Source organism: Tenebrio molitor, chromosome 6 (assembly GCF_963966145.1).
Source record: "Tenebrio molitor chromosome 6, icTenMoli1.1, whole genome shotgun sequence".
Taxonomy (NCBI): Eukaryota; Metazoa; Arthropoda; class Insecta; order Coleoptera; family Tenebrionidae; genus Tenebrio; species Tenebrio molitor.
In genome coordinates, this window is record NC_091051.1 from 10286367 (window position 1) to 10310185 (window position 23819).

Sequence of the window (23819 nt, forward strand, 5' to 3'; positions counted from 1 at the left end):
TACTTTGAAGCGATAACTTAAATAAATAATGTTAGAGATTGTTTAGCTGTTATTACTGATCTGAAGAAAACGTGTTTTAATCACGACGTGATTAAACGGAAGATATCGCAGACGATATTTTTGTGTTACTGCATTTTTTACGTTAAGTTCCTTTAGTATTGACTACGTTGTGTTTTTAACTTGTACATATGTTTGTGTTTGAATGTTGGTATTGTTCTTAGTTGATTAGTTATGTAGGTAATTGTAATAATTCTAATAAATGGTAACGTTACTGTTAGTAAAAATTATTTTAAAATAGTACGAGCGCTTTTGTTTCCTTGTGAACCCTAAAAATTAACAATAATTAAATGTTGCAGTGCGATGCAATAATTTATTTTGAACACTTGTTGAGCAAATGACTGCAGTGGTTATCTCACAAATAGAACCAATTTGAATATCAAGTAATGTAGTCACATGAAGACGAGGACCACAATTACAATAACTTTGCACCAGTTGTAGGCGACAAAAGATAAAAACGTCCGTTGCAGGAAGCACTTATCGAATAAACTTGATGGTCAATAGACCATCAGCATCTCTCATAGCAACTACAGTTCAGTATGTTTTAATCGAATAGGATGGCAAACGTATGGACCTTAGTGATCGTGCTAAGTGTTATCAACGAATCGAATATCGTTAATGCAGGATTTACCACCACAAGTGAGCGTTTCATTTCATTTATTCATCTGGACTTGTAATTACAAGTTTTATTTTATTTAATCAGTCCAATATGCGTACTATGTCTAAATCAATTTATTTCACTATACAACAAATTAACTAAAAGGTCAATATACCGGGTGTTATGGAAATCCACGTAATTAATTTAAAAACCAATAGAACTCTTTAAAATAAACATTGATTGATCATTTTTAATCGTAATCGTATATATTTTTTTACATTTTTCTAAGCCCTAATTTGACGCTTCGCTCATGGGATAATCATGAATTGAAACGAAAGAGTGAGTGAAAATGTTTTTGTGATCCGGTAAAAACTTTTGTTTTTTGAAGAAAGAACGATCGCTGTTCTAATACTAACAATATTTATACGGTTTTTTATTCATGCTTCGTTATCAATGGATGTGTAAACACACGAGCGGGTATCAATTTTAGAGTTGACATTATATTTAATTTTAACTCTGTTTGGAAGAATTTGCGAAAAAAATAAAAAATAAAAAAAAACGTTTATTTTATTTAATTGGTGGTTAAATTTATTACATACGTGGACTTCCATAGCACCCGGTTTATCACAAAATATGCCAAAAATTATATAAGACCGAAAATACTTCAAAATAAAAATTAATAAATAATGAAAAAAAATCTGAATGAAATACATAAAGCGAAACCATTTTTTTAAAACAAGCTGTTGATAATAAAGATATATTTAATGGCATCATTAAGAGAATAATTTTTAGTAGAATATAGGTTTATCCAAAATTAATATATGTACATATTTTTAATAGAAATCTAAATTTTCTTTGGATTTAAAGTTGTCTGAAGAAGTTGTATACTTTGGAATTGGAACTATAAATAAATATACATCGAGCACACATTTTGCGGTTTTTGTTCTTTTTCTTAAGATTTTATTTAATCACTACTAAAAGGACTTTAGCTTGGTACTAAAAAGAATAGTCCATCTACAGAAAGTAATTAATTGTATAATTTCCAAAAAATTTCCTTTTTGCTTTCCGGTTTACCCATCGATCTTTTGTTTAATATTTAATTTAGGAACAATAAAGTTTTACACTTCAACAGAATCTATGATTTATACAGGGTGTATTATAAAAAACAGGCTCAGACCCAATTAATAGATCGGAGAAAACACAGCTTGCAATGCTAGCTAAACAAGAAACAAAAAAAGAATGGGAAAATTTATCCCTCAAACAAAAATAAAGATAAATACAAGTGAAGCAAACCAGCTAAACCCAAATTTTCAAATAGTGACATTCACGAACAGCTTTAAAAAAAGTTACTGTTGGCTTATTCGAGCAGTCTCTCACTACAAGACACCCTCAAAGAAGATTTAATTAAATGTATGGTATGGTATTTTAGAGAATAGATTAGAGGGGCTATTTTTCACACATGGATTTTCAAATCAGGACAATTCTTTGTTTAGGCAAGATGTAGGTAAAGTCCATGTAAGTCCAAGGCAGTAAAATATAATTATCTAGCGTAAGAATTTTGGATGAAACGGAAAACTATTAAAAAAATACGCATCTCATGCATATGGATTTTATAATTAAAAATACGTATATACATACTATAATTGTACTTAACTTGGAGTATTACATGGACTTTACATACCTACAGATTTATTACGTACGAAAATAATTCGATAAAGATTGAATTGACCTGTAGGAACCAATCCAGTGGATTGCTCCTTCGCCAGATTTGTTTGCCTTAGATTTCTTCCTTTGGGAATATATTTATTATATCCATAATAAAGTACTTTTGTCGTGAATAATATTTTGTTGAACTTTTTATTGAAGTTTAGTGATCACTTCATTTTTAATTATTTTTAAGTTCATAGTCTGTTTAGTTGTCTCCAACGTCCCGTTTTACTTTTTGCGTGGGAAATAGCATTCCAATGATGGTGTCCCTTTTTACATCCTGTATAAATTAGAAAAAAATAGCTTCGTTCAGTTAATCAGTTAATCACTTTTAATTTGCAATTTAATTTTTTGCAATAACATTGTAACCAACCTAATTTGATTCTGTCCTTCTCAATTTATAATATGGTATAGTTTTACCAATTGTCCAGAGCATGTGACAGTTAAATCCAGTTTTCTCAAAATAGAAAATAAAACAATCCACTTCATTAAGAGATAGTAATAGTAATTTCGTATCCCACCTCCACCCGGCGGGCGGCACGGCAATTTTGCCGGAGTACATACACTATTACGGATAATACTATCAAGTAATAGTGTAGTGTTTATCAACATAATTACCGTCGTCTCGCCTCCACATTTTGACTTTTTTGTGTTTTATGTTCTGTGTCAATGTTAAGGAATTTCCTCACGATATGACATGAGTATAATAATATACTTTTTAGAATTTCAACCACCAATGTATTCTCTAAGTCCAAAATTTTTAAATTTTTAAAAAGAGATTGCGGTACTATTCCTGTTGCTGAAATTATAAATGGTAAAATCGAAATTTGTGCTAAACACCAAAGATTTCTCATAGCAACGGAGAGTTCTAAATATTTATTAATTTTTGTATTATATGTCTGTGTTATATTGTGTGAATTTGGAACAGCTATATCTAAAAGATATGCTTGCTTTTGTTGTTTATTTAAAATAATAATGTCTGGTCTGTTATGCTGAATATGAATGTCAGTTAAAACTGTACGATCAAAATATAATTTGTAATTGTCATTTTCCAAACAACTTTCTGGTTTATAAATATAATGTGGTTGTGTATCCTTTAATAAGTTGAATTTAACTGCTAAATTCATGTGTATAATTTTTGCGAATATATCATGACGTTTTTTATATTCGCTTTGAGCCAAAACGGTGCAAGAAGAAATGATGTGTTCAATGTTCAATTTAACATATGTATTTGTCCACAAATTGAAGGATTGCACTGGTAAGAGAAAACTAAAAGCAAAAAATATTAGCACAAAGCAAAAAATGAGAATTCACATTCACGTACGTATTAGGTTTTTTAACGTGCAACAAAAAATCAGATGTTGAGACAAGGGCAAAATCTTTTTATGAAACTGTCATTGCTTCAACTGTGTTATCATTATCAAACAAAGTTATAGATCATCCGATACTTGTGAGGCAAAAAACCCCAATGAAGAACATCATAACGATGAAAAATAATGAACGACAGTTTACGGGCATGGGTCACTTGCGCGCCGCGGTCAGAAAAATCTAAGGGTGGCCTTAATCCTACAGGACACTTGCGCGCCAGGTCGAAATAAGATTTTGGTCAGTAGCACAGTATTGCGCGGCGATCAGTTTACCTGTTAATCACATTTAGGTAACAGATTTGAAAATAAAATGTAAGGTGGAAATATTTTACTTATTTATTGTTATATTGGTAACAGACACTTTTTACAAAATCAAATCGGTCGATAGCATAATTCTTATAGAACATAATTAATTGGTTACGTAAATATTTGTAACGTTTCCTATATTTTCAATTTTTGGACTAAAGAGGCAAATCAGTGCTATTTATTTTAACATACTTGTAAGTATGTATGTAGTTGTACATCCTTCAATACGTCTATAAATTTAAAAATTTCTGAATGTGGAACATACAAACTTTATTTATTGTATTTATCCACTCCCTGAAGATTTTTTCAAATTTCGGAATTTCTCGAACTCCACAAAACAACCCGGCTTTACCTATAGATTTTACTAAGAATACCAGGATGAAAAGACACATGTTCGAGTTGGAATACGCTTGGAATGACGCAGTTTGCATTTGCAAGCACCAAATGTATAGGCAATGGACAATAAGTAGACCTACCTGTTTAACGGTATAGGTATGGTTTGGGAACGAGAAATTGGAACTTTAGCTTCTTCGCTTGCAATGGGTAGGTTGTAAAGATTACAATAAGGAAGATTTATGACTATGAGCACTTCATTCCAGGAGGCACAAACAATCTGCATTTTGCCGATACATATTCGGTACCCCTTTTTTCTAAACTTTTCCCTAAACCCATTGCAAATTGCAACTGAAGAAGCTAAAGTTCCAATTTCTCGTTCCCAAACTATACCTACATACCTACATACCTACATTTTAACCTCTTACTTAATCCCTCATTCGCGCGCAAGTGTCCTGTACCTTTTGGGGGACTCAAATTTGTAGCAAAGGGTAAACTGACCGCGGCGCGCTACTGACCAATACCCCAATTTACAGTCAATAAGAAACGATGAAAGAAAGCAAACGAAAACAAACGAAGTTATAGTTTTCAACCTAGTCAAAATACAGGGTTAGTCACGAGAAACTTCCGATGAAAATGTCGTTATATGCAACCGAAACTACAATTTCCAATGGTTTCTAGCTTCCTAAATTTATAAAAAGTAATACTTCAATCAACGATTGCTGGCCCTTATTGTTTATCATGTCAGTTTTCACATTTATATTAACTTTTGCTCATAACCTCAATAAAGAGAAGGTGTCATGATTAATCTTATTCGCCAAGCTACTTGGATTGCTAGCTTATTTCGAATTAAACAAAATATCAAGTTCTAGGCTCTAGGGGCTTTTTTTTATAAAAAAAATTATAAATACACCTAATATGTATCCATTCCTGTTAACATGCAAACATTACCTACTCTATAATTCTTGTCACTAGATTAAATATCTATACAGGGTGTATTAAAAATGGCGCATAATATTTATATCGCATGATTCTATGTTCAAATACAACCAAAGAACTCTAGTACCAATTTACTGTTAACCCTCTGTTCATAGAGTTATTAACAGTCAAACTTGGAAATTTGTTTCGATTGTAATGGACAAATACATTTGTATAAAAATTGTATCAAAAACACATAATTCAACAAGTAAACTAAATATTCAAACACCAATTTTAACATTTTGATTATTGGTTTATTAATGCTTAAATAATAATAATACATATGCTGTTCCATTGTTGACCTATTCTTTTGGTATTATAAAATGGTCCAAAACTAATTTACAGAATATAAATATTCAAACTAGAGTTCTCTTTACAAAATTTTGTAAACATCACCCCAAATCTGCTATCGAAAGATTTAATTTACCACGCGAAAATGGTGGTAGGGGTTTTTCAAATCTAGAAATTCTACAACATAATCAAATTGCTTCACTAAAAAATTATTTTCTCAATAGAGCTCGTGATAACACTTTTTTTAATGCTTTGGTTTCAGCGGATAAAGATTACACACCTTTAAATTTAAGTGATAATATAATTTCAGATATTGTTGAGCCAAATAACGGGTGTTTTTTTTAAATTTGGCGTCGAAGTAGGCGTTGAAGTGTCGATTGTGAACGCACTATACAGGTTACGGATCACGGATCAGCTGTTTAAATCTTACGCTTTTACATGAGTGGTGCGATCTCAATCGACTCTCCAACGCCTACTTCGACGCCAAATTTAAAAAAACACCCTTTATTTTATACCTGACACTATAGCAAATATAAAACAAAAGTCTTTACATGAGAGATATTTTAAAGAGCTAGAACAGCCAGAAATTAATATTCAAGCTTCTCATGCATGGCTTAAAAAATCAAATATTCATCCTGAGACTGAGGGTTTTATATTTGCAATACAAGATCGTGTTATAAATACAAGAAATTATAAAAAACACATATGCGGTTTACAATCGATCATTGATAAATGTAGGATTTGCGGAACTGAAGGGGAAACCATTGAACATATAATTTCTTCTTGCACCGTTTTGGCTCAAAGCGAATATAAAAAACGTCATGATATATTCGCAACAATTATACACATGAATTTAGCAGTTAAATTCAATTTATTACAGGATAAACAACCACATTACATTTATAAACCAGAAAGTTGTTTGGAAAATGACAATTACAAATTATATTTTGATCGGACAGTTTTAACTGACATTCACATTCAGCATAACAGACCAGACATTATTATTTTAAATAAACAACAAAAGCAAGCATATCTTTTAGATATAGCTGTTCCAAATTCACACAATATAACACAGACATATAATACAAAAATTAATAAATATTTAGAACTCTCCGTTGCTATGAGAAATCTTTGGTGTTTAGAAAAAATTTCGATTTTACCATTTATAATTTCAGTAACAGGAATAGTACCGCAATCTCTTTTTAAAAATTTAAAAATTTTGGACTTAGAGAACACATTGGTGGTTGAAATTCAAAAAGGTATATTATTATACTCATGTCACATCGTTAGGAAATTCCTTAACATTGACACAGAACATAAAACACAAAAAAGTCAAAATGTGGAGGCGAGACGACGGTAATTATGTTGATAAACACTACACTATTACTTGATAGTATTATCCGTAATAGTGTATGTACTCCGGCAAAATTGCCGTGCCGCCGGGTGGAGGTGGGATACGAAAAATATATTGTTGTAATAACAATGTAGTTAGATTACACAATTATGTAAAATTTTAAAAAATATAAAATATTTCTTCTAATTTGTCATTGCTTGAATCTTGTACTGTTCCAAGGACTGACGCTGCATTACCCCGTTGTACTGCAATGCTTATTCTTTGGCTCAAATAAGAAGTTGATCTTGATTCATTAGTAATCTTCTGTATTTTCTGACCAATCTCATTAATTATTTTTTTGCGTCATCACCCCAAGGACCCAAAGTCTTAATAGCAATAGGTACGAAATGGTAATTATTATAAGTCTCCACAGTTACGTATTTCGATTTTTTTTGCATTTTCTCGTAGGCAAGCAGCTTCTCCAGCTTTTTTTTTGAAGATAATTCAATATATGATTTAGCCAATGTATCCGTGCATGTTACATCCCATAAAAGAGGTTTGCCACATAACCAGGGAATTAAAGTTATACCGTCTGGTCTTTTGTTGTCTTTTCGATAGTATCCATTTGGTTCTCGTATCGACGGAATTTCAGCAGATGTTAGAGCTCGTTTAACAAGGTTTATTTGTAATTTTATTTAAAAAAATGCTTTTCATAAATTTTTAAGCTATTGAAACATTGCAACCAAGCTGGAGTGATTTTTCGAACTTTAGTAAAGTCAGAAAATAATAAGGATTGCCATTAATGTCATTTTTAATTATAATAATAATTTAAAAATTATTCGTCTAAGACCCAATTCACATTAGAATTTTTTATTTGCTTTCAACGTAGATTCGAGATTTGGGCCATAAATCACGCGTTTAAGTAAAAAAGCCAATTATTTAGCTAACCACGTCAAAATTTGTAATTGTGTCATTTGTAATTAGGTAACAGTTAATATCAGAAAACTAAAAAAACTGTTACGGCCTTATTTATTAACAAAAAAAAATTTTTAATTCTCAAATATACCTTATCAATAATAATTAGTTCGGTATATAAAATTTCGAAAATTTTATTTAATTAGAAGTCGTGATTTTTCGCGTGCGCGTATACGACGCCCCACCTGTACATAAATGTTACAAAAGTACCTATAAAGTAAAAATTTGAGTTGATGTAGATGTAGTTTTTGTTTTGATACAAAATAATGACAGAAGTGTTTATATCGAGTAACAAATAATTGGTTGAATATTAACAGATAGGTACATACGATTATAAACTTAAACTACATTGAGAAAGATACATTTTCCTACAAAATAGTTTCATGAACTAAAACATAAAACTGTACTGTACATATTTTAATGAAAGTTCTTGGCCGCAACATTGTATTTAATCGGTTCGTTATCTTGCAGAAATAGGCCCCCAGCCCATATGGAATTCCACTCACACTGATAAGTTAAGACAAGACCTCCTGCTTAATTATGATAAATTTGCAAGGCCAGCTCAACACTACAACGTAACGAAAGTCCGCTTCGGTTTAACGATTAGACATATAGAACTGAACGAATTCAAATCGTCTCTTGTGGTCCACACCTGGATTCGTCTGGTACCTGTGCAACATCCACATCTACGATTCATAATTTCCGCTGATTTCAGGCATGGAAAGATGAGAAATTGAAGTGGAACTCGTCCAATTACGGTGGACTTACAACTCTCAACTTGGCCGATCACGAGATTTGGCAGCCGGACATATTTTTGTACAACAGGTGTGACAAACACACTGAAGTCTTTTGGTTTTCTAATTTTTAAAATATCTTGTAGTGCGACTAGCACAGCGATTACTCATTATGGGAATATTCATTGTGTTGTTCACAATCAAGGGGACGTCCTGTGGGTTCCTCCGTCGCAGTTTAGTGTGTTATGTAGCCTCAATTTAAAATACTGGCCATTCGATACCCAACACTGCGAGATGATTTTTGGTTCGTGGACCTATGCGGGCGACCAAATAGACATCGATCTGATTGAAAATAAGACCAAAGTAAAACGTCCACCGGAACCCAGTTTTAAATGATTTTCATTACGATTTGTCCTCGTAGTTAGACCTCCTCATCGCTAACTCTGAATGGGAAATTGTTAAAACATCGATATCGAAAACTTTCAAATACTACCCCTGTTGTCCAGATCCGTATCCAGAAGTCTCCGTCCGGATTATTCTCAATCGTATATCACCTTCTTACAAAGCCTTAATAATCACACCGGCGTTTGGTAATAAAACGTGAGACTCACTGACCCACTAATAATAATTGTAACAATTTTAGTTATAATAATCTTAATTTTGACAAACTTTTGGTTGCCACCCCAGTCAGGTGAAAAAATTATTTTAATCGGATGCACTGCCTTGATTATTTGTTTATTTATGTTGTATTTCACACAGAAAATTCCCGCTATGGGTACACACACCCCCCTGATCGGTAAGCACCTTTACTTAAAATTAAGCAAATAACTGAGTTGGATTTCCAGTGCTGTTTTATAGCAGTTCCTTGTATGTGGTCGCATTTTCGTTGATTACCTCAGTCGTTGTGATCTGGTTATCAAGAACTAAGCACAGTTCTCCACTGCCGTGGGTCATCAAACAACCACTGACCGGAACTTTCGGCAAATTATTGGGATTGAACACCTACATACAACAGGTAAAACAATTAAAAGTATTTGCCTGTTAATACTGTCGGTTTCGTAGTCATCGCTGACGTCACACAGAGTAACAGCTGAAGAAATGCGAGACCACCAAGTGACAGATTTTGAAGAAAACAACAGCGGCGACGAACACCATATTATAAGATCTTCTAATAAGATGCCGATACAGCAGGATTGGATTTTGTTTGCTGCAGCCATAGATCGACTGTCGTTTTGCTTTTTCTGTTTCCTGTTCATCATTTTAACCATTGTTTATTCGGTTTAATTTAATTTTCGAAATTCATGATTAATGAAGTCTTAAAAAAATAAAATCTGAAAGTGTCTGCTTATGTACGTTTTAAAATTTGAAAATTGTATCGTTTCTTAAGAGAGTTAATATCAAATACTTTTAAAGCCTTGTGTTTTTATTACTGCTTCCACTGCTTCACCGGTTATTCCTTAAATCTGCTTAGAACTTCGAGAGAGCAGAAATTTCTTTGGCAGAAATGAGATGTGAGGCTCCGACCAGTAAAACTAGTCATTCATGTTTTACAATCCCACTTTTGTTCGAAGATTTAAGGACTACATACAAAATAAAATTTATGTCTACGAATTAAACAAATAACTATTAAAAGAAGAAAGAAACATGTTTTAAAATACAAAGGGGTTAGAAAAGGGCCAAAAAAAAAACCAAATGAGCAAATATTGACACTATATCAACTCGTTTCCAACTCTTCCTTTTATTGCATATTTACCTACTTCAATTTTACATTGATATGCATATTTGTAAAACACTCTATCTGGATTTTGCACTAAGAGATGAGGGTGATACTATTGCGACAATATAATTCATGTATCACGTGATCATGAATAATCCAATCAAAACGCGTAAAGTCTTTAGTTGCATGGCTATCACAGCGATAATCAAAAACAAAAAAAATATTATCTTGTTTACTTTCGTCGTTACGATTTTTGATTGAAATAAATTTGTCAGTTTGACAAATAAATGAATAATTTTGTATTTCATTCATTATATTGTCTCATCGAATATAACACGTGGTATGATTAATCATCGATGATATTAAATTCGTGAAATTGAAGCAGGACAGCTCAATTTCACTCATAATATCTACGATAATAATCATACCACTAGTTATATTATACCCGAAAATACAGACGATATACCCGATACAAACCAAAAGCAATTCCTCAGCTGTTAAGATTGCAGCAAAATCACAAAAGTAGAAAATTTTTACCTTGCATGACACTTTAACGCATGTATTCAACGGTTTGTACGGGGTCATTATAAATGATTGTACCATTTGTAGGTGGCTGTGCGCTATGTTTCAGGTGCGCCGCTACGCCCACTAGTTGTTACAAACATTTATAATCACCCCGTAGAATACTTTTCAAGAAGATGAACAACTCTCAAAAAACAAAAAACTGAATATCTTGAGATTCAGCACAAGGGCCGGGTATTGCCGAGGTAGGAGGTAGGTACCGTTGGTTTCAGTTTCCAAGTTTAAAAACACAAGAAGAGTTCATTGATTTAATTCGTGTAGGCATCAAGGTAAGAAAATGTACTAACAGTTATTATTGTACAGGTGTTCCAAAAGAATAATTATATGTATTTTTTTGTGTAACGAGAAAAGCAGTGAGTCAGGAGTGTCAGACGACGATTCGATTTCAATACCTGAGAAACCACCTATGTAAATGTAATTTTTTATGCATTTCAATGAAATGAAAATGAATAAAAACGCGGTACTAGCACCTGCGATAACAAAACTTTTTGCACTTTATTGCGTTATACTCGACAACTTTTTAATCTTACTAGGTATTCTTCTTAGAGTGATATCAGTGACGTACTCAACTTTTGTACTTGAACTTAGGGTGACCAGACGTCCGGATAAAGCCGGACATGTCCTCCTTTTTGACCAAAATTAAAATGTCCGGCCGGCTTTTTTTTTACGTCCGGCTTTTTCACTCTTGATCTTGAAAGCAAAATTTTTGTCCCTCACACAAACTCAAAACTTAAGTCTTTACTGGACTCAACAAAATGATCATCAATATTACTTTCCTCGACGTTCACGTTCGCCGTTCGTATTTCAATCGTCAAAATTCTCAATTATTTAATCTAGGTATTCCTATGGTCAGCGGGAAATACAATACTATCGGGTGTTTTTTTTAATTTCACCTCAAAGTAGGCGTTGAAGAGTCGATTGTGAACGCACTATACGGATCAGCTGTTTAAATCATGCCTTTTTGCACGAGTGGTGCATTCACAGTCAACTCTTCGACGCCTACTTTGAGGTAAAAATTAAAAAAAAAGCCTTAATTTATATACTTTTTTTGTTTGTTCACTAATTGTCATCCTTTTTTAATAAAAATCACCCTTTTTTGTCTTGTTTGTCCTCTTTTGTCATGTTGACTTCTGGTCACCCTATTGAACTGTACATGGCATTTCTACCCTCATGCGGATGTATAGCTCAAAACTGAATGCACGTGATTTTCATAATTGATCTCAAGATCCTAATGTTTTAATATTCTGATGTATTTCGATTTCAGCCTGTATATTTTCTAATATTTATTTCTTGACAAATCCATTTGTTCCGGATTTAGTGGCTTCTGCAACCATAAATACACATTTTGATGTATTTATGGTTGCAAAGAAACAAATTCCGTTCATAACATTGCATTAGATCTTTTTTTACATGGCCTGACCTAACAAAATTAACCTATCTTAATCTAAAAAAACCTCAACCCATTTAACTACAAAACTACCCCCTATTCTTGGAGAACTTGGAGAACGAAGAGCGATCTCCACTCCGCCCGCGATAAGATAACGGCGGCCGCGATCCGCCTTGCCCTCGGAGGACAAATAAAAAGACACGGTGATATGGACACAAGAAGAGATACAAAAAAGGGTTAACAAGGGTATAAAAAGGGAAACTAAATCAACAATTCCACAAGGAAAAGTTCCCTGTTCCGTCCAGCGGCGTCTCGACGTCCTTGGTGGTAGGGCAAAAAATAGAAAACGTTACCGCTCTTCTTCTCATCCAGGAAAAGGCGGTTATGGGGTACTCCTCACGTTCCAGGGGAAGAATGTGGAGGTGTGCCTCTTCGTCGAGTGGACACGACGTCCTAGTGCTCAAGGGGGAAAACAAATCGGTTTCTTCCAAACCTTCGGTGCGAGGGGTCCTTAAATCCGCCGTGGCCTTTGGCATCTATCTCCCTGGGTCCCTGGCCGAACCCTTGAGAGAGTTCGACCCTACGAAGACCCCACCGCGTTTTTTCACCATCACATTTGATCGGCGGTGCACTAGTGACCACTGACTATTCCTCGGCCTCCCCAACACCCCCCGTGTCTCTTTGGCACCTCTCGCGTGGGGTTTTGCAAAAAAACTTCCTTTCCGGGCCATGCGCGCGGTGTTTGAAAATGTTTTTAGATATGGAGTCTATTCAGAAACAAATTTAATAAAATCGTACCTAGGTGTTTGAGGTCTTCTAGACGTGATTGCCACAATATTTAATACGTTTTGAAACAATTCTTAACCTTTATGCACTTATGTGCTAAACAGAAACCAAATTATTATATTAGAAAATCTAAAGTTTTTCCGTTTTCGTTTCATGTTCTCTTACATAAGTGTTTATTGAACAATTAATCAGGACCTTGCAGTGAGTAAACGATATGAGCGATCCTTTCATAACGTATCCATTATCCAACTGCCAAATAAACGACGGTAATAAAAAAGCAATTGTAGTAAAAAAGATGGTTACTCTTTAGGGTGAGATTTCAATTTCTCTTTTGTTTTAATTCTGTCCTTATCTTCAATAGTCCATTTTAACAATAACAGAAACAATTTAATTCATCAAGTAAGTACATCGAATAAGTATCTAAGTAGTAATTATAAATATTTACCTACCTGTGTATTTAATAAGCCATGTAGGTACTACTGTACATACTACTGACTGTAGTCGTTACATCTTTTACAAGTAATTGAGTTCATCATTTTTGTAGTTCACTTTTTTAATCATAACTACTTATTTCATGTTAACGAAAAAGAAAACGATTAATAATTTATTGGTGATGTCACAAGATAATGTAATCAAATAAATAGAGAATTTGGTTCAAATAATTTTCACAGCGATCAATGCTCAGTCATACTAGACAATTTTCGACTGATCAATTTACACTAAACATACGAGTATTTTGTAATTTATGTATTCGAACATTTTAAATAGCTGCATTACAGAAAAAAAATTCTTAAGATTCACTTGTAGCTGAGCTTTTAATAATATTTAGTTTAGTTTAGGTTTGGTAAAATTACACCGCACTAAAACGTGTCGTTTAATTATTGTCTGGTACAGTAGCGCTTCTGTTAAATTAAAAAATTAGTCGTACAAAGGAAGAATGTTATTATACACATGTTGTTGCTTACCACGCCACAAATCTAAAAGTTTTATTCGACGTTGTTGCAGTAATCATTACAGACATTTGATTTCAAAGTTCATTAGTTCACTGTTATCCATTTTCATCAACAATCACTATTGAAAACATTTAAATCATAACCCAGTTTAAAAATAAAATGAACATCCTCAATAAGTCATATTAATATAAGCAGTGACAACAAGAACATTGCAAAAACATCAAGTTTAATCTGGTGTTGTTCACATAAAATGCAGGCAGGTTTGTGACTGTGATTTTACTATAACTGTTGAAATATTAATACAATAATTGTATTTTAGCAATGAAGTATATAACTTTATTTTTAATTCTCGGAACGTTAATCTTTTGCCGAGTTTATTCACAAGAATTTCAAGCTATTTGTGATTATCAACACGACATCAGGACTTATTTTTGTAAGAATGTTCGCGACAATTTTCCCAACATTTTCTACGGAAACTATCACCTACAATGCGTCAAATGTCACATCAGGACCTTCAGCAACAAGACTTTTCCGTCCACCAACAATCTGGTCTCTTTCAATGTTTCTGACAGTGGAATAAGATTCATAACTGGAAGAGCTTTTTCGACTTTATCAAATGTACAATACATCTATCTGCAGAGTAACAGTATCCAAGAAATTGCACCGGAAGCTTTTTGGGGATTGCGTCAAGTTTACGAACTACACTTGGAGAATAATCAAATCAGTGGCCTCAATCCAGGATTTCTCGACGACTTAGAAGCAAACACAGTTGATTTGAGTAATAATAAAATCAAGATTTTACCGAACAGTGCTTTTGAAGGATCTTTGGGCATATTGATCCTTGACTTGTCAAAAAATCTTATCAAGACTGTAGAGGCAGATGCGTTTGTTGGCTTGGAAAGTTTAGAAGTGTTGAATTTAGAGCATAATCAAATCTGTCATTTGACTCTAGGAGTTTTCAAACATTCATCCACACTGCGACGACTAAATCTAGCAGATAACAAATTAACAAAGTTTACTATTGGCACGTTTTCAGGTTTGACGAATCTGAACAGTTTGATTTTAGCAAACAATACTATCTCAGTTTTCGACGGAAATATCTTGATACCATTCAATCATTTATCAAAGTTGGACGTTTCTCACAATGGGATTTATTATTTTGATGCCAACTCTATTCACATCAATGTACCAACGTTGAAAACACTGCGGATAGACGACAATCTACTGTCTTGCATTCATTTGACAAATGTTATTCAATTTTTTAAGAAGGTTCACGTGGAAGTGGTCAACACGGTTGGGCGATATCACGTACAAAACGTCAACGGTATCGCTTGTACTGAAATAGTTCTCACCCAGGCTGTTGATTTTGAACAATTCCTCAAAGTAGCGAACGAAGATACCAAGAAATCTATTGTATATTGTTAATTTCGTTTTGTATGAATTAAAATTTTGTCATAAACTGTTGTGTATTCAATAATTAAGTTTTTGGGACACCAACATTTTATTTCAAGGACTTCCTAATTCTAAGCTGTTGTATCTTTCAATCACACCACAGTTACAAATCTCATAACTTAGTTTGTAAACACATTTTGTATACTTACCCAAATACTGGTTATAATGATGTAAACTTACGTTATGATTTTACCTTTGCGTTATAAAATGTTAAACGGGTAATTAGGTACCTACGCAAATATTTCAAAACCGTGAGGCTCAATAATTAAAGGGTGTATTACTACAAAAACTAGTTTAAAAGAAATTTAAAAGCTCTGTAATGTACATATCTTTCTTTAGGCTAACAACCGTAAAATAATTTAAAACTAAATAGAGTTATTAAAATAAACAAGACTGATCGGTTGGGGATGAATTATCCGCCATGTTAAGAAATTTTGGCTTTGACTTTCTTTAAAAAATACTACACCTTTTTCAGATTAATTTGGAAAGACCTAATTAAAAACATATTTGTAAAGGGACGATAAAGTTTAATGCACCTTATTATTCGACCTATGAACACTATAATGTAGATAACCTACAATAATTAACCTCGTTGCATTTGCTACAAACTACACATTACTTATTTAGTTTATTTACCAGGAAAAATTGTACTTACCGTCTTCCATGTTTGCATATTTCTACGATTTTACGCAATAAATTATTAGAAAGACAGAACTTTTATTTAAAACAAAATGGCTCCAGGGAAGAGTAAACAGTTACATATAAAAAAAAAAAGATATTTGAATTATCCACTCAAATTAATTGAAGGACAATATATTAAGGCGTTTGAATCGAAGAATTTCTTTAACTAATCGATATTAAATGCTAAACATTATAATAAAGATTTATTTTTCTTTAATGTTTAACAATAACAGTAAGGTGTTAAAAACGAGGTGATAATAATACAGGTAAAGAAAATACACGGCTGAATATAAAAAGAGGTTGGTAAGAATCACATAGCAGAAAATAAAACAGGAATGGCTGTCCTTAACATTCTAAACAAGAATAGACACGAATAACATAGTATCAATAAATAATAAAATAATAAAAAAATAAAGAGACAATAACACAAACTCCAAGGCATTCATTACTGCTTTTGCATTACCTTCTATGTAAGTCACCTATGAAGCAATTCTATGATTGTAAGTATAACTTGATATGTTTTTAAGTCATTGTCATCTACAAAAAGCAGAAATTCGGTAATACTGTAACATTTGTGCCTTATAAATTTAGACAATACTGAAATTTATCTGTAAGTAGAACTGTGGATCTTAAGATATGAAGAACTCTGAACATGCGCTAGTAGCAAACTGGTACAAACGAAAAATACACTAAAATTACGAAAAAACATACATTTCAAATAATTGGGTACTTTTTATTCTGAAAAGTTTTCATTGAATCGTTAAGTCGAACGGATAGTTGTTTTCCATAGTTTAAATGAAATTTTCTTGGTGGGTGAGAAACATTCTAACGAACAAGTCAATTGCAAAATGTGTATAAACCTTAATAAAAGTTTATAAAAGTCTTCAATCATCAAAAATTCAATAAAAAAATATTTGCCTATGTATCAAAAATGTTAACAAGCATGACGTAAACATTGTATTAAGCTATTATTTTGATTTGAAAATTTATTTTACTCCGCGTACACTTTAATCTTGTCGTAATCGACTGGTTCAGAATTGATTGGTTTACGAGAATATTTTAACCCTAATTCGTCTGCGACCTTCTCGATTACCTGCAGAGCGTAATCTAACTGTTCTTTGGTATGCGCTGCGGACAGGCATATTCTGATCCTGCCTTCCATCAGCGGCGTGGCTGGATAACCGACACCGACCGTTGCGATTTTTTCCTGAATCAACGTCCTCACCATGGCTCTGCAAACCGCCACTGTTACCTCCAACTCGAACCCGTGACACCGCATGTACTTACGCAATTTTCGAATACAAATAGACAAGAATCGGTACCACTGGTGAATCCTCATTGCCGTGAATAATGATGCCCATTTGCTCGATTCTTCTCCTGAAATATCTGGTATTTCGGGCGAGCGTTTCGATCCGTTTTTGTCCTTCGTTGGTCCCGTCTCTTCCCATAAGTATTTTTAGCACGGCGATGATCTGAGCGGCGACAGGTGGCGCCATCGCCCAAGCGTGCTTCGACGCGAAACTATTCTGACGCAAATACGTTATCAACTCTTTGGTTCCAGCTAAATAACCGCCGGCAGATCCGAAACTTTTCGTGAATGTCCCCATCAATATGTCGATATCTTTCGGATCGCACCCGAAATAATCAACGACTCCGCGACCGTGCTTGCCCATTGCCCCGATGCTGTGCGCTTCGTCCAGATATAAGTAGGCCTTGTACTTCTTCTTAAGTGCAATTATTTCCGGTAGACGAACGATTGTGCCCTCCATGCTGTAAACGCCCTCTACCACGATGAGAATCTTCTTCCAGGGTTTGTACTGACCTTTGGGTTGATTCGGTTGGCCGTTGTAAATACTGTCACGAAGGATCTGTTCCAAATGCTTGACGTCTGCGACAAAAGAAAACATAAAACAGATTCGACACAGTCTGGCATTATTCACCGTTATGTTTAAACACCTTGACCGTGGCTCCTGGCAGACGGATACCAAGAATGAGTGATGCGTGATTCTTTTCGTCGCTTATGACCAAACAACCGGGTGACACTAAAGTGGGAATATTCAGAGCGTTGGTCGCGAAACCCATGCCGAAGGTGATGGCATCGTCGACTCCCAAAAACTCGGCAGTCAGTTTTTCAAGTTCTACGTGTAAATCACAGGTGCCATATTGCTGTCGCGTACCGCCAGTAGTAACGCCATATTTGTATATGGAATTTATAGCGGCTTCGGCACAAGGTCCCGAGTTCTCAGCAAACCCTAAATAGTTATATGATGCCAAATTGAGACATTTGGTTTTAGAGCCGGTGAACCTACAAGAACGACCATCTGTCAATAACATTCTAATTTGGACTTTAATGTGGTGACTTATCGATTCGTCAACCGTCGCAAGTACCTACTTTAAATTTGTTTTATCACTTTGTCTTACGTACTTAAAGATGTCAGTGATAAGGTACCTATTAGTAATACAGTCTGTCGCAAATGTCCACATCGTTAGATAACAAAGTAGATAAAATATGTCCCTAATAATTTACATTTGACATGCAAATTTCTATTTTAGAATTCAGTGTCTGGGTCTACGTTTTCTATTTGTTTTTTAAATATACAAAACAGAAATATGTAATGAATCCCTCTGCAATTATATAAAAAATTACAACAATGTCTTCAATTTTAAATCAAATTAATATTATGGATAATTTACAATGAAATCTTAAAGCGAAAAAAAAAATATTGAAGCTCCCAACAAGCAGGTTGATGAGAGAAAATAAGCAAGTATTTTTTTTCAAACAAGATTTTCCAAATACAACAATTATGTTCTTGACTGTAGTGTGTAGGTGGATTATCTAAAAAGATGAAACAAGATACCTAGGTACTATGGCCGCCACAAAATTTTGGCCGTCACTTTCTTGACATTCAAGAAAAGTGTAAATAAACCTTTAGGAATCGTAACCCTACTTTCGATTCTTGTCATTTTGACAATCAATTTAAACTGTTTGAAGCTCAGATATTCCAAAAATCCGACATGAATGAACAAAATTAGAGCAATCGTACATAGATAACCTGAGGTAAACGTTCTATGTAGTAGAAATGACAAAATAATTTTGAGTTTTGCAATTTACCACCCAAAAAATAACGTTCATAATCAAGACGGTAATCATGATGACAATAAAGTACGGATTACAATTATTTTTTTTTTGAATTGACAGACGATGACGGCCAAAATTTTTTGGCCGGCATAGTACTATACGTGTAAAAAAAAGTGTGATACAAATGCGTCGTTGTTTACACTAGACAACTGATAATTACACAAAGTGTGATTTAGCGATGAATGAAATTTCAGCTTCTTCGGTAGCGCTAAGAAAACATTACGTCATGTTAACGGTCGGTAATACAATGTTTTCGGATCTTATTAACAATATTAAATATTTATTTCAGCATCAATAAATGTGCCAACATCAAAAAAATACCAATACCCAAAATTTCAACCAGCAACACTGTTTCGTGGAAAATAAAAAAGTAGTGTTACGTTAACACCGTGGTTGTCGGTCTATTACAAGTTGGCTATCATTGACTTTTTTTTTAATCTTTAGGCGTTTTTATCAAAATCTATGAGTCTGAACACGGCAACTTAACTATTTAAATTATGAATCTTTACATGCGTTCAAGTCAACCATATAAACAAAAATTACTAACTGGAGCTGGTGATTTTTTTTATTTGACAACCTAATTAAACAGGTGGTGACTTTTTGATTTCATATAATAACATTTTTTACTGAATTTATGTTATGTGGACATTTGCAATACAAACAAGTTTTTCTACTTTGGTATCATAAAGTGAGTCTTTGTGAAATTAAAAGTAAAAGGAATATTTTTGTGATTTTTTTTAAAATACGTATTATGTTGGTATTGTTGTAATACTACGCTGGCCGGTGTCCGGCATCTCGAGCGAGCTCCTATTAACAATTAAAACATTTGAAATTTGACATAAATTCCACAGAAATGCCACCACAACTCATGCCACACAATAGTCCCTAGATTATTTCGTAATTAGATTTTTGAGTTTTTATCAAATTAATGCGACCAAAGTAGAAAAAAATAGTATATTACACTCGTTTTATAAGACTCACTGTGACACTCGTGTCACAATCAAGCGTCTTATAATAATATACTACAGCGTGATCAACAATGACTGAGTCTGTTGGCAATGAAACAATTGAAAATACTGGTGATTTTTGTCTAGTAATTGGCACTGACTACGCACTGACCAAATTTTTAAACTTGAGATGACATTAAAAACATTCTTGGTTATGCAGGTTATGTTATTATACTATTACAAAAATGAACCTTCGTTGCTAAATTTTAAATTTGCCAAATTTCATTGTTACCAACAGACTCAGTCATTCTTGATCACTCCGTATTTATTGACGTACAACATTCAAAAAACTCACTCGAAAGTCCAACAGTTGTCATTTGTAATACGGTCTTTTAAAACCACTTCGTTGCCAGGTACACTGCATATGGGATAATTCCAGCAATCACGTATTCTTCTATAAACATATCGTGAATAAAAACTAGCGAATCTATCGAACAGCGGGGGGTAACCATCACGATTCTTTTCTTTGACTATCTTTGGTGGGAACAATGCTTGGCTCAAATACCCCAAAAACATCAATATATAGAAACTAATGTGTGTCAGTGCAGACGTTAGAAGAGTTGGAGGTTCAAATGATTCTTTCAGTATTCGTGATTTTTGTGCCGGTTTTTCCGAAGTTTTTATATAACCCTGAAAAATAAACTCACATTTGTAACTTCAGCATTTAACATAATTGTTGCAACATGCAATATGCTCGTTTTTGTGTTCTATAGTCAATTAAAAGTTAACATCTCAAATAGATTCATCCTACTGGAACTGGTGGGATATGAAATTACTCCCCCATTCACAGCAGCGTCGCTATTATAAAAAATTAAAAATATTTCGAGTCGTCAAGTCTTTTAAATGTTAGTTTTGTATCAAATGAACAACCCACGTAGTAACAAATAGCCGAGCAGCATCTGCTTCTTGTCATACATAAAACAAATCAAAAACAGCCATATTTCATATACAACATTTTAAACAATCAAAAAACATAACTAATCTAATGTTCTAATGATTCTTAGGAATAAAATTAGCAAACATTTTGTTACACTACGTAAAATTTTGTTTTTATTTATCTACCAAAATTTTATGGTGTAGTGACCTCGTTATTTCTTTTAGTAATATGTATAACTTAATAGTTGTGTTTATTGTATAACATAAATTGTTGAAAGTTGAACATGTGCAAAATAGAATTGAAAAATAATATATGTATTCTTTTTTTTTTATTTAAGAAATTGATAAACATAACAGAAAGACGCTAAATGAAATACACACCATTCTCGTACTGGTGCCACCTGCCGTAAAACATTGACCACCTTGTAACGCTAAGATCGTATTAGGTACTAATTCGCGCAGGAAATGCATATCGGATTAGATGCGTTCATGTCAGCAAAAACAAATGGCGCTACGTTGTTTACTGAACTTATTGAAAAATTCAAATACATACTTATACATATGTAATGTAGTCAAATTTAAAATGTCTTCCAAGTCAACTACATATAAAAATCTGAGAGCACGAGGCGACGTACACTTCTGTTCACGGAAAAAGCATACAAGTCTTGAGAGAGATTTTTGCGATTTTTTGATTGTATAAATTTACCTGATGTTTGTTTCCATGTTTACCCATATTAAGTTACCAGGTAAGAATTTACAAACGAATTTTGATTATACCAAACCAACAATAAACCTTGAAAATAAAGGATAATATGTACCTATAATGTTGATAACAGTAACATCAGAGGGCACTTTTACTCACTGAAATCGAATTATTTCAATTACCTGGCACTGACCAGGACAGCGACATCAGGTAATGGTAAATCTGATTTACACAAGCAAAATGTAAGTGTATGCTTTTTCAGTGAACAGAAGTGTATGTGGGCGCTAGAATTTTAGATACATCTATTACGACACATTTTTCCTGAGATTGTCGACAAATGTTAATGTAAAAAAGAAAAAAATGTCGAAATCAACTTTTCAAACCAAACCAAACACGGGTCGGCCAAAATTTGTTTACTGTAACTGAAAAATGTCGTTTTTCAAATATAAAAAATTTAAATTGCAAACGAAACTATTAACTGCAACTAACAGCTTCTATACACTGGTTTATTGTAATAGAAAATAAATAAACAAAATTAGGTACGACACGGTTTTATAAACAATGCGATGTTTGTGTTTGACTATGTTACATTGCTTACAAGAAAATTTACAAGACCATGAAACTTGTAACAAACTAATATGAATATGAGTGTTGTTTCAAAACCGACAAAATTCAATCCATTTAATTTGCCAAAAATTATGCTTTGATATTCAATTTTCTCAATTATGTACCTAATTTTACACCGTTCCACGTGTACTACAAACGCAGGTAATCTGTACATATACACAGAGATAATCTCGATTCTTATCAAAAATAAATATTGGCTGTAGTCAAAATTGGCCAATTTAGCTTTATTGGAAATAATGTTTGAGTAAAATCATCAAGCAGGAATTTGGACGTAAGTGTATATTAAATTATCCTTTCAATAATCCCTATCTTATTCTTATCTAGACTGTTCTGAGAAGGTATTATTACCTAACCATGAGTGGATATTCTAAATAAATCATAGATAAGGAGGAAATCTGTTGGTGTTCTTGGAATTATACTGAAGACGTTAATTGACTGCCAACAGCATTGGAATTTTTTTTACAAAATAAACATTTTTACTATAGCTTTACAAGTAAAGTAAACTTGTAGAATAAACTAGCAATAAATAATTTAAGACAACAACAAAATAAAACTCACGTTTTTTATTGGTCCCTTCATGTTTTTAATGGTACATTCCTCATCAGAAGATGCCTGTGGAATAAATAAAAACAAAGTAGTTAGAAAAATCTAGGGCACACTTTAATTACCAACACATGGCCGTTCTGTAGTGCTCCTCTGGTGTAACCATTTTTCTTATTGATGCACTGAAATATTAATTAATTTATTATTAATACCAGAGATCAATTTTACTCGATCAGCAGAATTGAATTGTTAATGGCTTGATGAGCCACCCAAAACTAAAACGCCGGATACATTGTAAATTGCCGAATATTTTTGAAAATAAAATAGTTACCGTGTATCCATGCGTAAGGGTTCCTGCGTAGGGTCCATATCCGTTCGAAATAACACTTTGGTGTTTAGAATTTTCAAAGTCTACCCCATTTATCAGTTCCGTCACAGTATCACCTGCACCCTCTTCCATTCTCGTTTCCATACTGAGCTGTTGTACCGCGCATGCACCTCAAATTTACAAACGCAAATTTTTTGTTGGTTGATCACCGCTCGCGTGATACCGCATAGCGACCTTGTATTTAAACAGATGTGGTTTTCGGTCATTTCGACTAAATATTAAGTAAAGTCTAAAAAAAGCAATTTCGGAACCGATAAAACATATAACCTTGATGACTAGCTTTGTAAGCGGACCGACAA

At 33.4% G+C, this 23819-nt stretch overlaps 3 protein-coding genes and 1 long non-coding RNA gene across 4 annotated transcripts; 3 read left to right on the forward strand and 1 right to left on the reverse strand.

Annotated features, from left to right (window-relative positions):
• Positions 1 to 534: 534 nt before the first annotated feature.
• LOC138133044 (neuronal acetylcholine receptor subunit alpha-5-like) lies at positions 535 to 10091 on the forward strand. The gene is made up of 8 exons (XM_069050830.1): positions 535 to 696; positions 8417 to 8610; positions 8661 to 8770; positions 8826 to 9042; positions 9101 to 9269; positions 9323 to 9475; positions 9525 to 9694; positions 9742 to 10091. The coding sequence occupies exons 1-8, from the start codon at positions 615 to 617 to the stop codon at positions 9961 to 9963; spliced, it is 1317 nt and encodes a 438-aa protein (XP_068906931.1). The 5' UTR covers positions 535 to 614; the 3' UTR covers positions 9964 to 10091.
• A 4025-nt stretch (positions 10092 to 14116) lies between these two features.
• LOC138133413 (leucine-rich repeat-containing protein 70-like) lies at positions 14117 to 15563 on the forward strand. Its single transcript, XM_069051321.1, has 2 exons — positions 14117 to 14364; positions 14424 to 15563. Exons 1-2 carry the CDS (start codon positions 14355 to 14357, stop codon positions 15527 to 15529), a joined length of 1116 nt encoding a protein of 371 aa, XP_068907422.1. The 5' UTR covers positions 14117 to 14354; the 3' UTR covers positions 15530 to 15563.
• An 864-nt stretch (positions 15564 to 16427) lies between these two features.
• lace (serine palmitoyltransferase long chain base subunit) lies at positions 16428 to 23625 on the reverse strand. Its single transcript, XM_069051320.1, has 7 exons — positions 23464 to 23625; positions 23258 to 23314; positions 23148 to 23201; positions 20679 to 21013; positions 18178 to 18542; positions 17525 to 18125; positions 16428 to 17469 (listed from the first exon to the last, which is right to left on the reverse strand). The coding sequence occupies exons 1-7, from the start codon at positions 23602 to 23604 to the stop codon at positions 17229 to 17231; spliced, it is 1794 nt and encodes a 597-aa protein (XP_068907421.1). The 5' UTR covers positions 23605 to 23625; the 3' UTR covers positions 16428 to 17228.
• LOC138133415 (uncharacterized) lies at positions 22620 to 23049 on the forward strand. The gene is made up of 2 exons (XR_011160357.1): positions 22620 to 22860; positions 22914 to 23049. It is a non-coding gene; the product is annotated as an uncharacterized lncRNA (long non-coding RNA).
• Positions 23626 to 23819: the final 194 nt, after the last annotated feature.

Excerpts from the sequence above, each read along its gene's own strand:
- LOC138133044 (XM_069050830.1), top strand. The coding sequence starts at position 615 with ATGGCAAACGTATGGACCTTAGTGATCGTGCTAAGTGTTATCAACGAA. Across the intron at positions 697-8,416 it reads TGCAGGATTTACCACCACAA|AAATAGGCCCCCAGCCCATA; the intron begins GTGAGCGTTTCA and ends GTTATCTTGCAG. Across the intron at positions 9,476-9,524 it reads TACACACACCCCCCTGATCG|TGCTGTTTTATAGCAGTTCC; the intron begins GTAAGCACCTTT and ends TTGGATTTCCAG.
- lace (XM_069051320.1), bottom strand. The coding sequence starts at position 23,604 with ATGGAAACGAGAATGGAAGAGGGTGCAGGTGATACTGTGACGGAACTG. Across the intron at positions 18,543-20,678 it reads GACAACTGTTGGACTTTCGA|GTTCACCGGCTCTAAAACCA; the intron begins GTGAGTTTTTTG and ends TCGTTCTTGTAG. Across the intron at positions 17,470-17,524 it reads TATTTGTATTCGAAAATTGC|AGCCATGGTGAGGACGTTGA; the intron begins GTAAGTACATGC and ends GGCGGTTTGCAG.